This window comes from Echinops telfairi, unplaced genomic scaffold (genome assembly GCF_000313985.2).
Source record: "Echinops telfairi isolate 266 unplaced genomic scaffold, ASM31398v2 ScPeMD7_53;HRSCAF=182, whole genome shotgun sequence".
Classification (NCBI taxonomy): Eukaryota; Metazoa; Chordata; class Mammalia; order Afrosoricida; family Tenrecidae; genus Echinops; species Echinops telfairi.
Genome location: NW_022103951.1, coordinates 19,254,936 through 19,268,846, shown reverse-complemented (window position 1 = coordinate 19,268,846; position 13,911 = coordinate 19,254,936). Strand labels below are relative to the sequence as shown.

The window sequence follows — 13,911 nt, the reverse complement described above, 5'->3', positions numbered from 1 at the left end:
AGCAGAGCCCAGCCCAGCACAGTGCGACCCAGGAGGGAGGGAGGGGTCCTCAAGTAGTGCCATCCCCACCCCAGCTTCGGAGGTCACGGCTGGGAGGACTCAGGGCGGCAGCAGAGGGAACAGGTGCCAGGAGCCAAGTCTGGGAACAGCCAGGCTCCTGTTCCCAAGGCCGCCTCCCTGTGGGCGCAGCCTCAGCAAGAAGTCAGATGGGCCCATGGGGGCGGTGAAGTGTTGTCTGTCCCCAGGCTGCGCCTGCCAGGACTCAGCACCCAGGCTGCGGCTGCGGTCGCAGGGACACCCCCACCTGGTGCACCCCAGAATCCCAGGCCCCTAGAAGGAAAGCAGGCTTTCTGTGTAAACCACATGGTTTGCACAGAGAGCACCCCGATCATTGGGCAGGGCGTGGGGAGACCCTCCTAAACCTTGCTTCCCAGACTCTGGCCCGGGGCTGGTGTTACTTGTGGGGCAGGAGCTCTGCAGGCTCCTTTCTGAGCTCACACATGCTTGACTGCTGCCAGTCAGCACCCACCTGCCCGCCTTTATGTGTCGGGGCACCAGGTGCCCAGAGATCAAACCCTCCCACCCTCACTTGCTCGGCTCCACTCAGCTCCCTCCTCAGTTATCGTGTTAGGTCCCTCTTGGATGGACCCAGGAACAGAGGCCGAACAGACTGGCAGGTGGAAGGGCGATGGGGCAGCAAGCTCCACTGCCCATCATGGGAATTCCCCCTCTGTTTTGGGGGGGCACCCTGTTTCCACACCAGGACGTCAGCACTGCACTTGGGAGCACAGCCACGCCCAACACAGTGCTGTAGAGTCCGTTTGTATTGCAGTGGACCCCCGCCCCCTCATGTCCATCTACCCAAGGGGAGACCACTCCATGAACCGCACCCCCCAGGCCCTCGTCCCGGTTCTGGCCGCCCAAACCCCATGGCTTTCGCTGGCACATGCCCTGCCTGTACCTGCAGTCAGCGGGGAATAACAGTCCCGGGGGGCTCCTGGTGATGATGGGTATAAATGCCCCTCCACCCTGCCTGCTGCTGCCCGGGGAGCCACATGGCACAGATGTTCCCCATATGGATCGAGAGGGTAAGCAGGCCCTAGCCTCCACCCCACACATAGTCCCATCCCAAGTGCATTGATCCCAAACTCCAGCTCACTGTGGTGAAGAAAGTTTTGACCCATGAGGACCCAGTAGGACCGGGTACAGCTGCCTGCCCTGGTGGAGCTCTGTACGGGAGTAGAGAGCCTCATCTTTCTACCTTGAGGAGGCTGATATTGAACTGCTGGCCTTTTGGTTGGTAAGCCAGCACACACCCCACTGTGCCACCTAAATGCAGGCAACCCCTGTCTGGATTCCATCCAGTCCCTGCATCCATCACCCCGGGCTCAGCCCAATAAAGACTGGCCTGCAGCCGAGGATGCCCGCCCCAGGCCTGCCTGAGGCCCCATCCCACAGGGCCCCTGCTCTGGGCTCAGTGGGAGGAGGAAGAGGCCTCCCCAGAGGCCAGACACTTGGGAAGCTCCAGTTGGCTGCATGGATTGTGCCTGTGGGGAGGAGGGAGGCCCAGTGTGCAGGGTGGGGAATGCTTGTCCATTGAGGAGGTCAAGGTGTGGACTGTCCTAGCAGTGTGCAGGGTGGGGAGGACTTGTCCATTGAAGAGGTCAGTAGTGTGGACTAGTCCCTGCAGCCTGGACTGACAGTCCCCTCAGGACCATGGCCCACCCTGATTGGGAGACCTCTCGCCCCGCCTCCTGAATTTTGCCCTCCCCTCCATCCAGCCCCCTGGGGAGCGTCCTGGTGCCCCTCTGAGTTTTCAGAATAAGAGGCCCGGCTTGGCCCCAGCTCTCCGTCCACTCATGGTGAACATCTCTAAGTGGCTCGTTGTCACACCCCGGGGCAGTCCGCCCCATCCTGACAGATGCAGTGTATATTCACACTGCCCAGACGCATCAGCAGGTAGCACATCCTGCTCTGTTGAAGGGGACATGCGTACCCAGGGCCATGAGGGTAGCCCAGCAGCCTGCCTTCAGGTACAGATGAGTGCTGTCTGAGGCCCGAGGGACAGAGGCTGTGGGTGCCTGCCAGATCATAGTGGCTGCGTGACCAGATAGGACCAGGTCTCACCTGTGTCTATGTCTGTGCCCGTCACGATGGGTCTTGGGAGCCATGCGCGTGCATGACCAGGGACGAGATTCCCCCATCCGTGTGTCTGCAGCCCCTGCCCTCGATGTGGACTGGCAGAACAACACGACCTTCGCCTCCTGCAGCACCGACATGTGCATCCATGTGTGCAGGCTCGGCTGCGACCGCCCTGTCAAAACCTTCCAGGGACACACGGTGAGCGTCTGCTGGGCACTGCTCTCTCGGGCATGGGGGTTGGCCGGGAGTACGGGGCCCTGGTTCTCACACCAGGGACTGGAACAGGCCCTGGGCTGCCAGAGCCCCTTGGCACAGTGAGCTCCACACTGCCCTGTTTGCTGCAGTTGGTGGTTCTAGGCCACCAGCCAGCCCATGGGGGGAAGCCAAGGCCGTCTACTCCCTCCCACAAAGCCTGAACATTTCAGAAGCCCCGCAGGGCAGTTCTGCTCTCACTGTCCAGGTGCTATGACTCTGGATCAGCCGGGGCGGTGACTGGGTGGCCCAGGGGCACGTGGGCAGAAGAGCTGAGGGGATATGGGAGACTGAGGCACTGGGCACAGAACAGCCTGTGCACAGCCAGAGAGAAGGCTGTGGAAAACGTAAGGAAAGTCACCACTCAGTTCCTGGAGGAACGGCCACACGAGACCGGGCATGCCATGGAAACTTCCATTGAGATCAGGGGAACAGTCGTACAGGGGCTGGCCTTCAGAACCGAGAGAGGTGCAGGGCAGTACAGTCTGTGCTGTGCCAGGGCCATTGGAAGTTCTGCCAATCCTGAGTGCTGAGACTGAACCTCTCTGAGCCCCAAAAGAACGAGTAAGAACTTGTTCCTTGATGTGTCAGCCTGGGTGGACTAGAGAAACAAATTCATGGGCGCTTATGTGCGTATAAAAAAGAGCTCTATATCAAAGAGCTATTGCTTACTAAGAAAACATCCCAGCCCAGTCCAGATCAAGTCCATAAGTCCGATATTAGCCCATTTGTCTGATACTAGTCTACACATTCTTCTTCAGACTCATGCAACACATGCAATGATGCCGAATGAAGGAAGATCATAGGCCAGTGGGTGAAAAGTCTGGTGGATCCAGTGGTGGCAGAGGCATCTTAGTGCTCGTGTGGGTTTCCACTTGGCTTCTCTAGCTCCAGGGCTCTGGCTGGTATCAGCGTGGCTCCATGTAGCTTGTCAGCAGGAAGACAAAGCAGAGTGTGTGTGTGCCACTCCTCCAGGGAGGAAGGCAGGTGTTTCCAGAACCCTCAGGAGAAGGCCACGCCCACACAGACGCCTCATTGTCTATGACCTGATTGACAGGCTAGACTGCACCCCTTAGCACAAGTTGACAGGAGATGATGTAACTTCCACACTGTCCGAGGTCTAAAGAGAAACCAAAACAGATTTGTCCAGCAAAGACTAAAAGGAGTTCTGGTGGCCTAGTGGTTACACGTTGGGCTGCTAACTGCAAGGTCAGCTGTTTGAAGCCACCAGCCAGTTCCTCAGGAGAAAAATGAGGCTTTATACTTTTGAAAGGATGTACAGTCTTGGAAACTCACAGCAGCAGTTCTACCTCGTCCTAGATGGTTGCAATGAATCTACATTGCAAATGAGTTTGAAAGTGAGAAAGGAAAAATTCAAATGATTCCCTGCAATGTAACTTTCATAGCATGCCTGTGTGCTGCTGGGTTGACTAGAGAAACAAATCCAGAGACACTTGTATATGTGTGAGAGAGAGCTTGGCACCCAGGAATAAATTATACATTAAGAAAACATCCCAGCCCAGCCCAGATAAAGTCCATAAGTCTGAATTTAGCCCATAGGTCCAATATTAGCCCATGAATTCCTCTTCAGACTCATGCAGCACATGCAATGATGCCGAATGCAGGAAGATCACAGGCTGGTCCATGGAAAATCCTGTGGATCCAATGGCAGTGGACGCATCTCCAATGCTCTGGCTGCTATCAGTTTGGCTCCATGTCAATAGCAATGTGTAGCAGAGAAAGATGACATTCCCAGAATCCTCATAAGAAGGCCACACCCACAAGGAAGTGTCATTCAGAGGCTGTGAGCTGATTGGCAGGCTTGACTCCACCCCTTCACTATTTATTAAGTTGACATGAAACTATGAAACTACCACAGTGTACTATAAAATGACTAGGCACACAAAGAAACAGGAAAAGAGAAGATGATCCAGAGTTCATAAGAGGGGGAGGAGGGAGGCAGATCACCAGAATGGACCCTCGGAGGGCTCAGAGTTTCCTTCAAAAACACGAGCAAGTGTTCTTGAAATGTCCAGGGACATAAAAGGGAAACGTGTACCTCATGAGTGACAGGTAAGGCGTCCCCGCAATGAAAGACTCAAACGGGACCCAGCCCGGGATGAAGGCCTGCTCCACAGCTGATTGGAGTTTGCATTCTGAAGAGCGGTGAGAGGCGTGTTGCTGGGTCTGTGGGATGGAGGTGCCCTCCACCTGTGTAACTTGCGTGAGTGAGTGGCAGACGGAGAGCAAAGAGCAGGTGGAGCAGAGCAGTTATTTAAAGCCCTCATGGCCCCCTTTCCCCAATTCCAGGAGCCCTGCAGGCAGCATGGCTTTTATGCATTGGGCCGTAGATCCGCGAGGTCTGCAGTTCTAAACCACTGGCCGTTGCGAGGGAGAAAGATGGGGCTTTCTACTCCCTTTCGGACCTCTTAGCGTGCAGACCGCCTCTGTTAGAACTCAGTTTGTGTGTGTGTTGACTTTGTGTTTACCGCCTGTTTGCCCTGGACGGTGCTTCAACACTGTGTGTGTGTGTGTGTGTGTGTGTGTGTGTGTGTGTGTGTGTATCTACACCTGCTTAGCAGTAACCGTACCAAACCCAGGTGTCAGCCTGTCGAGTCCCACTCTTGGTGCCCCCTTGTGGGCCAGCATAGAACTGCATCCACAAGGTTCTTCTGGAGGGTTTTGGTCTGGGAGTGGTGGGCAGCCCTTTATTCCCAAAGACCCTCTAGTGGGTTCAAACCTCCAGCTTTTGGCTGGCAGCTCCAACCATTTCTTTAGGCACTCGTACTGCACATGCCTTTGATTTCTTCTGTCTGCCTGTGCCCTTGTGAGCTATGACCACTCCATATCCTGCCTTGGCAGGATGCTGGCACGGAGTTGTCCGCTCATGGCTGGAGCCTCCGTCTATTTTCGAATGTTATCCCCCCTCTTCTTTCTCATTTCCCACCACGAGAGAGGGGCAGAAAGCCACTGTTGGGTGGAGAAGGGCACACGCACGTGGATGTCAAACACTCGCTGCCATCAAGTTAATCCTGACTCAGTGACCCTGTGGGACGGCAGAACTGCCCCGTGAGTTTCTGAGATGCAAACTATACCCAGGAGTAGAGAGCCTCATCTTTCTCCCTCGGGGAAGCTGGTGGTTTCGAACTGCTGGCTCCAGCCCACTGTGTAACCACTGTGCCACCTCTGAATTTCAAAGTCCGCCATCAAAATGGCTGTGGATTTATTGACTGTTCTGTGTGAGATCCTCCTTCATGTGGCTGCCTTCCCAGTTGCGATGATTATTGCTGCCATTTTAATCCTGACGCGCTGGCTGGTGCGGTGCCCGGGCCCAGAGCTGGGCTTTAACGTGTCTAAGAGGGGCAGCAAGCGGTTCCCATCAATGGGCTCACGGTTTGCAAAGCTGGCAGGTGTCCTCCGCAGAATTCAGTGGTGGTGTGACTCCCTTTAGGCTGTAACCTCGTGCCCGCTGCCTCGCTGCCCCTCCCTCCCAACGCAGCCCTTGCTCTCTTTCAGAATGAGGTCAACGCCATCAAGTGGGATCCCTCTGGGCTGCTGCTGGCTTCCTGCTCTGATGACATGACCCTGAAGGTGAGCTGGTCGGAGCTGTGCCCCCACCACACTGTCCCAGGGGACCCTTTCTTGTTCCCACCAGGAACAAGGTCCCCCTCCTTTCGTTTACCCCACTGGGAGCTCGATGATGGGGTCCTTGGGCACTTCAAAGGGCAGCACAGTCAGGAGGTTCTAGTTTCCTCCTAGCACCTTGGAATAAAGGCCTGGCTGCCTGGCTCTGGAAACAGGAACCCTAACGGAGTGCAGTTCCATTCAGACACACTAGGGGCACCAGGAGTCAGCACAGCCAGAAGGACCAGAGCCCTTGGTGGTCAGCCTCCATCTGATGCAGTTCTGCTTTTCAGCCCAGGGCCCCTCTGCAGACACTTCTTGTGCAGCCAGGCCTGCGGGGTGTCCAGAGCATCCCCAATGCTCAGGGTGACCTGGGGGCACCCTGCGCAGGACAAGCCTCTGTGGTATCCATAGTCCCCCAAACCCAGGGTTGTTTGGGGGTTCCTTGAGCAGCAGCTATGGGGTGAGGGTGCTGGGGATCCGCTGTGTGTTCAGCACTTTCTCCATCTGCCCCAGATCTGGAGCATGAAGCAGGATACATGTGTCCATGACCTGCAGGCGCACAGCAAAGAGATCTACACCATCAAGTGGGGTCCTGCCGGGCCGGCCGCCAGCAACCCCAACGCCAGCATCATGCTCGCCAGGTAGGCAGGTGGAAATGTGCAGTGTGGCAGAGCTCTGGTCCTCGTCATGGGAGGGTCCTCAGCGTGGCCTCAGAGCATCTGGTGGTGAGAGCCAGTAAGTAGGGGCCAGGCACAAGAACTAGGCATATCTCCAGGGTCCCTGGAGCTATGTGTCCCGTGGTCACAGTCCCCCCACAGAAGCACCTGGAGCCGTGCATCCCCATGTGACTCTGCCCCGTTGTCCCCCAGCGCTTCTTTTGACTCCACGGTCCGCCTCTGGGATGTGGAGCGGGGCGTCTGCGTGCACACGCTCACCAAGCACCAGGAGCCTGTCTACAGCGTGGCCTTCAGCCCCGACGGGAAGTACCTGGCCAGTGGGTCCTTCGACAAGTGTGTCCACATCTGGAACACTCAGGTAAGCCGTCCGGCCCCAGGGACTCCAGCCTCACTGACGGTCGTAGCTTGGAGGGTCTTTCCCCCACTCCCCAGTGGGCACCCTGAGCAGTCCCTCCAAGCTCTTGGCCGTTAAACGGAGTGTGCCACATTGCATTCTGAGGGCTCGGAGCTCATCAGCCCACAGAGTGCCCGCTCACCACTTTTCCTGAGCCCCTGGCACCACATTTTTAGCTTCCATGGTTTTCTCCCCGAGCATGAGCAGTCATCTCAGAGCAGCATTGTTCCTTATCACAGAAGCAACCCTCTAGGTCTGTGGTTCTCAACCTTCCTCACACCGCGACCCTTTCATACAGTTCCTCTTGTTGTGGTGACCCCCCAACCATAACATTATTTTCGTTGCTACTTCATAGCTGTCATTTTGCTACTGTTAGGAATCAGGCAACCCTTGTGAAAGGGTCGTTTGACCCACAAGTTGAGAACCGCTGCTCTAGATCCTGGGCTGCATGTAGTCCAGGGGGGTGGGGCGGGAGGACTCTCCTTCTGTCCAAGGTGTCTAGTATGGAGCAGGCTGCTGGGGAGACTCCAACCCTGATCCATTTGATACCACCAGCCTGGAGATAGAGGTCATTACGTTACAGAAGGTAATTGCCTTTGATGGCATTGTGGAAAGTGATTATATTACAAAGGCTAATTGTGTTATGTGAAGTCATTGCATTACCATGGGTGATTGCATCCGATTGCATTATGGAGGGTGATTACATCACATCACAAAGGGTGATGGCATTAGGGAAGGTGATTACACGGCATTGTGGAACCACCACTGCTCTGATGTTTGTCCCTGCCCGCCCTAGCCTAGCCACATTGGCACATGGTAAGATCCTTCACAGGAAGAAAGGCCTGAGGTGACTATTGTTTCAGCAGAGCTGATGGGGAGTCCTTGGAGCAGAGTTACCAGTCAGGCAAGCCTTGCATCCCACAGGAATGGGCTTGTCTCCCAGCCCACTGACTGCCCCTGTGTGGCCTCTGCAGGACTCGGTGGGCAGGGTAGGGTTGGCTGTGTTCCACTGCACATTGCCACAAGCAGTCCTGTGTGTGGTGAAGCTTGCCATGGTGACTGCGGAGGCAGGGTTCACCCACGCTGGCCCGGAAGTGCCCTGAGCCGACGGTGCTGTAAGCTGCTCTTGCTTTGCCTTGCAGAGCGGGAACCTCGTGCACAGCTACCGGGGCACCGGCGGCATCTTCGAAGTGTGCTGGAACGCACGCGGGGACAAAGTGGGTGCCAGCGCGTCTGACGGCTCTGTAAGCAGCTTTGGGGGCTTGCGGGAAGGAGGCGGGGATAGTGGCTTGACCCTGAGGGGACCCAATGGCCAGGTGTCCGGGGCTGTTGTCATCCGTAGGAGTGGCCTTCATCCCCAAAGGCTCAGGCAGGGCCTGGCACACAGCAGGCACTACCCGGTGCGAATGGAGTGAAGGACACCCCCAGCCGAGTCCAAGATGCTGCCCCACCCCCCACAGTGCACAGGACCCCTACCACAGTGCTCTGAGCTGTGCGGTGCAGGCACAGCCGGTGTGACAACTCTGTCAGTGGTGCCCTCTGATCTGACTTGTCTCCTTTATGGCAGGCGCGTTCAGCGGGAGGAAGAGCTAGGACCCCACAGTTAAAACAAACATTCCTCCCTCTGCTTAGTGGAGAACTCTGAGAAGTCTCTTAGTTCTCCGCTCTCCTGCTTCTGTTTTCTTTGCAGAAGAGGAGACAGGAGTGACACTTCCTTTGAGGAGGGTGGGATTTCATGCCATGACAGTGACACTGGGCTGGCAGTGGGGGGCCTTTTCTGATAACGAGCCCGTGCGTGCGTTATGGGGTGCATGTGGGTTCTGCCACTGCCACCAAACCTTGCCGTGGCTGCATGAAACCAGCCACAGGCAGTATGTGAACAAGAGGTGTGGCTGTGTTCTAATAAAACTTTATTTATAACACCAAGTGGAGGGCCGGCTGTTGGTTAGCCCGCCCTGGTGCCTGCGCCAGGTGTGTGTGTGTGGCCCCCGCAAGTCACTGGCTCTGTGTGTTTCTTGCAGGTGTGTGTGTTAGATCTTCGGAAGTGAGCGCCAACGGTGAGCGTGTGGAGGATCCTCGGTGGTGGACCAGCAGTGTGCAGTGGCCGCACCCTTTAAACACAGTTCTGTCTGCTCCAAAGCTCTCTCAACCTGACTTGCGTTAGAGTGTACTCTGAAAGCAACACGGCCGGGCCACAGGAGTCGCTCTTTTTCCGTAACCTTCATCCAGAAGTTTCAAATGAGCAAACCAAACAAAAGAAACCCCAAGCAGCCTGCAGCCGCCCTATCGGAGGGGTGGGGGTAGGGAAGTGGACGATGGCACCACCTGGATGGATGTTCTGTCTCTGGCCACCAGCTTTTGCTCACGTGGTTTGGTTTCCATCGGTGACAGGACGGAGTCAGGAGGGGTGGGGGGTGGGGGACAAGAAACCCCAACTGTGCCAAAAAACAAAGCAAAATGCTGTGATAAGCCAAAAGAGGGAAGAAAGCCAGCCCCTCCTCCCTGGGCGTGGGTGCGGATGTGCATGTTGGGTGGTGTGAGCACGTGAACATGCCTCCCCCCTGAAATTTGGACACTACAGCTGCTCTCAAAAGGGCGTTCCCAAACCAGTTTGTGCCATGAGACTCCGGCCAGCTTTCTCCTTTCCAGAACTGTGTTTGCAATCCTGTCGCCCAGGGACCCCTCAGCCTGGGATGATGGGGAAACGGTTTGAGGGGTCTGTTGCCTCTGCTCTGTTATTACCCCCGCTCTCCGTCAGGTTTCCTCTGTGCCCCAGGACACCCTCGAGGGAAGCGGGTGGGGGGTGGGCAAGAAGCAGGCCTTGCAGGGGCCACCTACCCCGGTCCTGAGTGGCTAGCCGTGGTCTTGGTGTTCAAGGGCTTTCCCTGAGAGTGCAGCGCAGGGGCTTTTACAGTAGGGACAAGAAGAAGAAGAAGAAAAATTACTTATGAGAAAGAGGCCAGAGTATTTGGGGGGGGGGAGAAAATATTTTTGTGTTGAAACTATTTTAAAATCCTAAAGCGGTCATCAGGCAGAGCTGTATGTGGTCCACATGTTAAGAGGTTTAGCAGAGACACAAAGCAGGGTCTAAGGAGGCCCCCAACAGAAGTTAAGGAAGGAATCTGACCTGGGGGGGCGTTTGCAGCAGTAGGATGGCTCTGCGTCCTGAGAGGACCATGTGGCCACTTGCTTGGGCTCCAGGAGCAGCGTCCCTGCTGCTGTGTGGTCACCTTGGTGGTCCACCAGCGATAACTGAAAAACCTGAAGAGCATTCCCAAGACCCAGCGGACTGAGGCCTCCGTCGACCCCCGGAGTCAGTCCCCTAGACCGCCTCCAGGGCCTCCCCAGCTGGCTTCTCTCCGCCCAGCCGGCTTCAGGGGCTGTTCTCAGAAATGGTGGGAAACAGCATTCGCCCAGGGCAGCAGGCCCAGCCTCCCCCCCACCTCTGCGGGCACTTCGCTGTGACGGGCTCAGAGTGCAGCGGCGATTCCGAAGTCATGGGCCTGCCCTCGGACGTGGAGGAGCACCTGCGACTCGGTGTCCTGAGAGGCCTTGCCTTTGCCCGCACCCAGTGACCGGTCCAGAGGGCACTGACCTCGTTTTCAAGTGCACGGAGGCGGGGAGGCACATTCTGGAAGGAAGGGGCTTTTCCCTCCTTGGGGTGTCGGGAGGGGAGGGCAGGGGAGGGGTCAAGGGGGCTTGCGTTCTGTGGACAACGCCCTGCTGATGGAAAGGGTCATCAGAGGACCGGTGCCGGACTCCCATCGTGGGGGTGAGGGGGGGGGCGGGTGTGTGGCTTCTTGTCCAGCCAGCTACAGAAGCCAGGGTGAGTGGGTGGTCCTCAGCGGAAGGCCAGCAAGGGCTCTGCGCCCATAGCCGCCCCAGGAGGGGGCTCGCAGGCACCCCCTGAGTGGAGAAGCCGGGCCGGTGCTGGATTCCGTGGGCGCTGCAGGCTGCGGGGAGAGCCACTTGGCGCGCCCGCCAGCGCCAGGGGTCCCTGGCTGCGCAGGCTCAGCTGTGGCGGTCATGGTGGGGATGGGGGTGTGCGCGGAGGGAGCCGCCGGCCAGTCCTCACGCCCATGCAAGCAGCCAGCGTGTCCCCCGTGTCCACGAGCCGCTTCATAAGCTCACCGCATCCAGACGCCTCACCATGGGACTGCGGGATGCGCGCGGGGCCGGAGCTTGGCTCTGCATGGCAGCTCGCCAAGGACGTCCACCGCCCAGCGCTGGCCTCCATAGCCACCACCCGAGGCACGCCTGTCGCCGCCGGCACAAGGGGACCAAACGGGCGGAAGGAAAGCCAAGCTGCCCACCCCGTTGGCCAAGGCCCCTTTGTGTCCACGGACGGAGGGATGAGTCTCGGCGGTCTGAGGACGTTCCTTATTCACAGCCCTGAGGGGGCGTCACGCCTGTGTACCCGTGACCAGGGCTGCCCGCAGAGCCAGCGCGATGCTGCTTCAGCAAGTGTCCCTTTTGAAGTGACTACGCCCAGGGACCCGAGCCGGATGGACCTGCCCACCGCCCACGGGACCGCGCCTGCCCATTGCCACCGGACTGGACTTGTGTTCAGACCACAGATCCCAGGGCCGGGTGGAGGGCACTTTCATCAGGTGGAAGGGTCTGCTTCTTCGTCCCCTCTGTTCTTTCTCAGCCTTTCTGACTTGTTTTCTTTTTTTACACTTGTTTCTCTTGGCCACTCACTGGTGTTCTGAATTCTGGCTTTTGCAGTTTTTATTGTCTGTGTCAGACGTGCAGCCAGGCCTGGTTCTCCTCCGCGTTTGCAGACTCCGGCCGTGTCGACCCCTCTCGCCTCCCCGCTCCGGCTCACCCTCACCTCACGCTCTTTGAGAGAAGAGTTCCCTCGTGTGTCGTAGCGCCTTTGTGTGCAGAGAGAATCAGCAGGTCACATTCAGTGTCTTGAATAAATTGCTCTATTTTGATAGGAGCGCTCTCAGGTGTCTGCTTTCTGCGAGTGTTTGGGAGCGCTTGCGCGTGGGGTGCCCGGTAGTCGTGCCCAACGTTTCCTGCGAGAGGATTGTTTGCAGGCCTCTCCTGGGCCTCTAAGCTGAATGGGAAAAGGGGGGACACAGCACCTCGATTGGCTACGGCCACCCCCCCAAGAGAACCTCATGGCACTGAGCCCATTCTGATGCACTGTCGCCCTGCACAGGGTTTGCGATCAGTGGCTGGCGGTCTTTCCGGGGGAGGATAGCCTCATCTCTCTCCCACGGAGCAGCCGGTGGGTTTGAACCGCCATCCTCACAGCTGGCGAAAGTCCAGTGTTGGTCCATCAGGGCCACTGGACCCTGATGGTAATAGAGGCTTATTGGATCGGGAAGCGCTCAGATGCATTTCCTTTCTTGTGTTTAACCTGGCTCTTGGACCAGTGTAAAGAGATACACACTTTTCTCCCACCATGAGCTGGGTTCTGACAGTTTGGCATCCCCGGTGTTAAGGTCATTGAAGAACCACCCAAAGTGAATGCAGTTGATTCTCTCTAGACCAATAGCCCACAAACGCCTGTGTCAAAGCTGGTCGGCGGGGTCCCTTTGCTCAGGGGTTATCCCGGAAGACAGCCACGTTTTCTTGTTTCTCGGTGCTTAGAAAAGCTGTGTCCTCAGTGAACCACGGTCAAGTCAGCACTCACTAACATGATAGAGGAGAAGCTGTGGTGACAACGTGGGTTCCCCATTGGGCTACTAACTGCAAGGTTGGTGGTTTGAAACCACCAGAAGCTCCGAGGGAAAAAAACGGGGTTTTGAGGGAGAAAAACGGGGCTTTGTACTGCCATAGAGTTAGTCTTGGAAACCCACGGGGGCAGTTCTACCCTGCTCTATCCTAATGAGTCAGAATCGACTCGGTGGCAGTCAGGTGCAGAATGAAAACATTGTGAGAACCATGAAACAGTGAGCATGTGCTGGCAGGAAACGGCATAGGTAGACCTGTTTACCGCATAGGTAGCCAACACAGGATGGCTGCACACCTTCCATTGAAGAAGAAGGGGTATTTCTGCAGATCATGGTAAAGTAAGGTACTTAGTGCCTGAGTCTGCCTGTGCGAATGCCGCTTTTCAGGTCCCCTGAAGTGAGTGAACGGGGGTCCCTGCCACAGTGAATGAGCCTGGGCGCTAACTGAACCTTTGGCGGTGGGAGGCCCCTCGGAATAAAGGTGTGGCGATCTGTTTCTGAAAACTCAAACACGAGTGGAAATGGCTCTTGCAGCTGGTGTGTTTCCTGTTTGTGTCATTGCATATTTAATGAATAGGCCTCTCAGTCCTGTAAGATGGCAGAGGCAGTGGGTTCACAAAGGCCCATGCCCAGAATCTGAGGTCTCCTCTGGAGTCTGAGTATCAGAACCCCCAACCTTTTCCCAGGAGACATTCCTGGTTCCTAAGTCTCTGAAGGGAGCCTTGGCAGACTGTAGTTGAGAATGACTCTTAAGGAGGTGTCCTGAGTTTCTGGAGGGGTGAGTTTAGGCTCCTGGAGGGCTTCAGGGTCTTGACCTGGAGATAGAGGGTGAACCATGACATCAACAGCTGCCCCCTTTAGAATAAGCATGTCCTGGCTCCGAGCGGCGTCTGGACGAGGAGACCCAAAAGGCTGGTGAGATGTGTTTGCAGAGAGTGGTTTGGGTGAAATCCAGAACACCCTGGACCCCAGATACAGAACCATGGGGACGCCCTGGGGAGAGCCTGTGGCAGGCCCATGGACGAGTGCCGGGAGCGCAGTGTCAACGCGCTGAGTTTTAGCAGCTGTGTGCCGGGATGTCCCAGCTGCAGAGGCTTCAGAGTAATGTGCCGTGGCCACTGGGTTGCCTGGA

The 13,911-nt window shown here is 56.8% G+C and overlaps 2 protein-coding genes across 3 annotated transcripts in view; one reads left to right on the top strand and one right to left on the bottom strand.

Moving 5' to 3' along the window:
* Nucleotides 1–9,246, top strand: part of TBL1X (transducin beta like 1 X-linked) — a 76,718-nt gene extending 67,472 nt beyond the window's left edge. For both annotated transcript variants that reach the window (XM_045290780.1, XM_004717771.2), the window contains exons 12-17: nt 2,219–2,340; nt 5,911–5,985; nt 6,535–6,662; nt 6,891–7,056; nt 8,235–8,336; nt 9,114–9,246. In XM_045290780.1, coding sequence (XP_045146715.1) covers nt 2,219–2,340; nt 5,911–5,985; nt 6,535–6,662; nt 6,891–7,056; nt 8,235–8,336; nt 9,114–9,140 — 620 coding nt within the window. In that variant the 3' untranslated portion in view covers nt 9,141–9,246. The remainder of the gene's footprint in view (nt 1–2,218; nt 2,341–5,910; nt 5,986–6,534; nt 6,663–6,890; nt 7,057–8,234; nt 8,337–9,113) is intronic.
* A 1,687-nt stretch (nt 9,247–10,933) lies between these two features.
* The window catches only part of LOC101649584 (melanoma antigen preferentially expressed in tumors-like), a 7,470-nt gene continuing 4,492 nt past the window's right edge, over nt 10,934–13,911 (bottom strand). The window contains exons 2-3 of the mRNA XM_004717776.2: nt 11,168–11,349; nt 10,934–11,107 (exon numbers count right to left, since the gene is read on the bottom strand). Of these exons, the coding sequence (XP_004717833.2) occupies nt 10,934–11,107; nt 11,168–11,349 (356 nt within the window). The remainder of the gene's footprint in view (nt 11,108–11,167; nt 11,350–13,911) is intronic.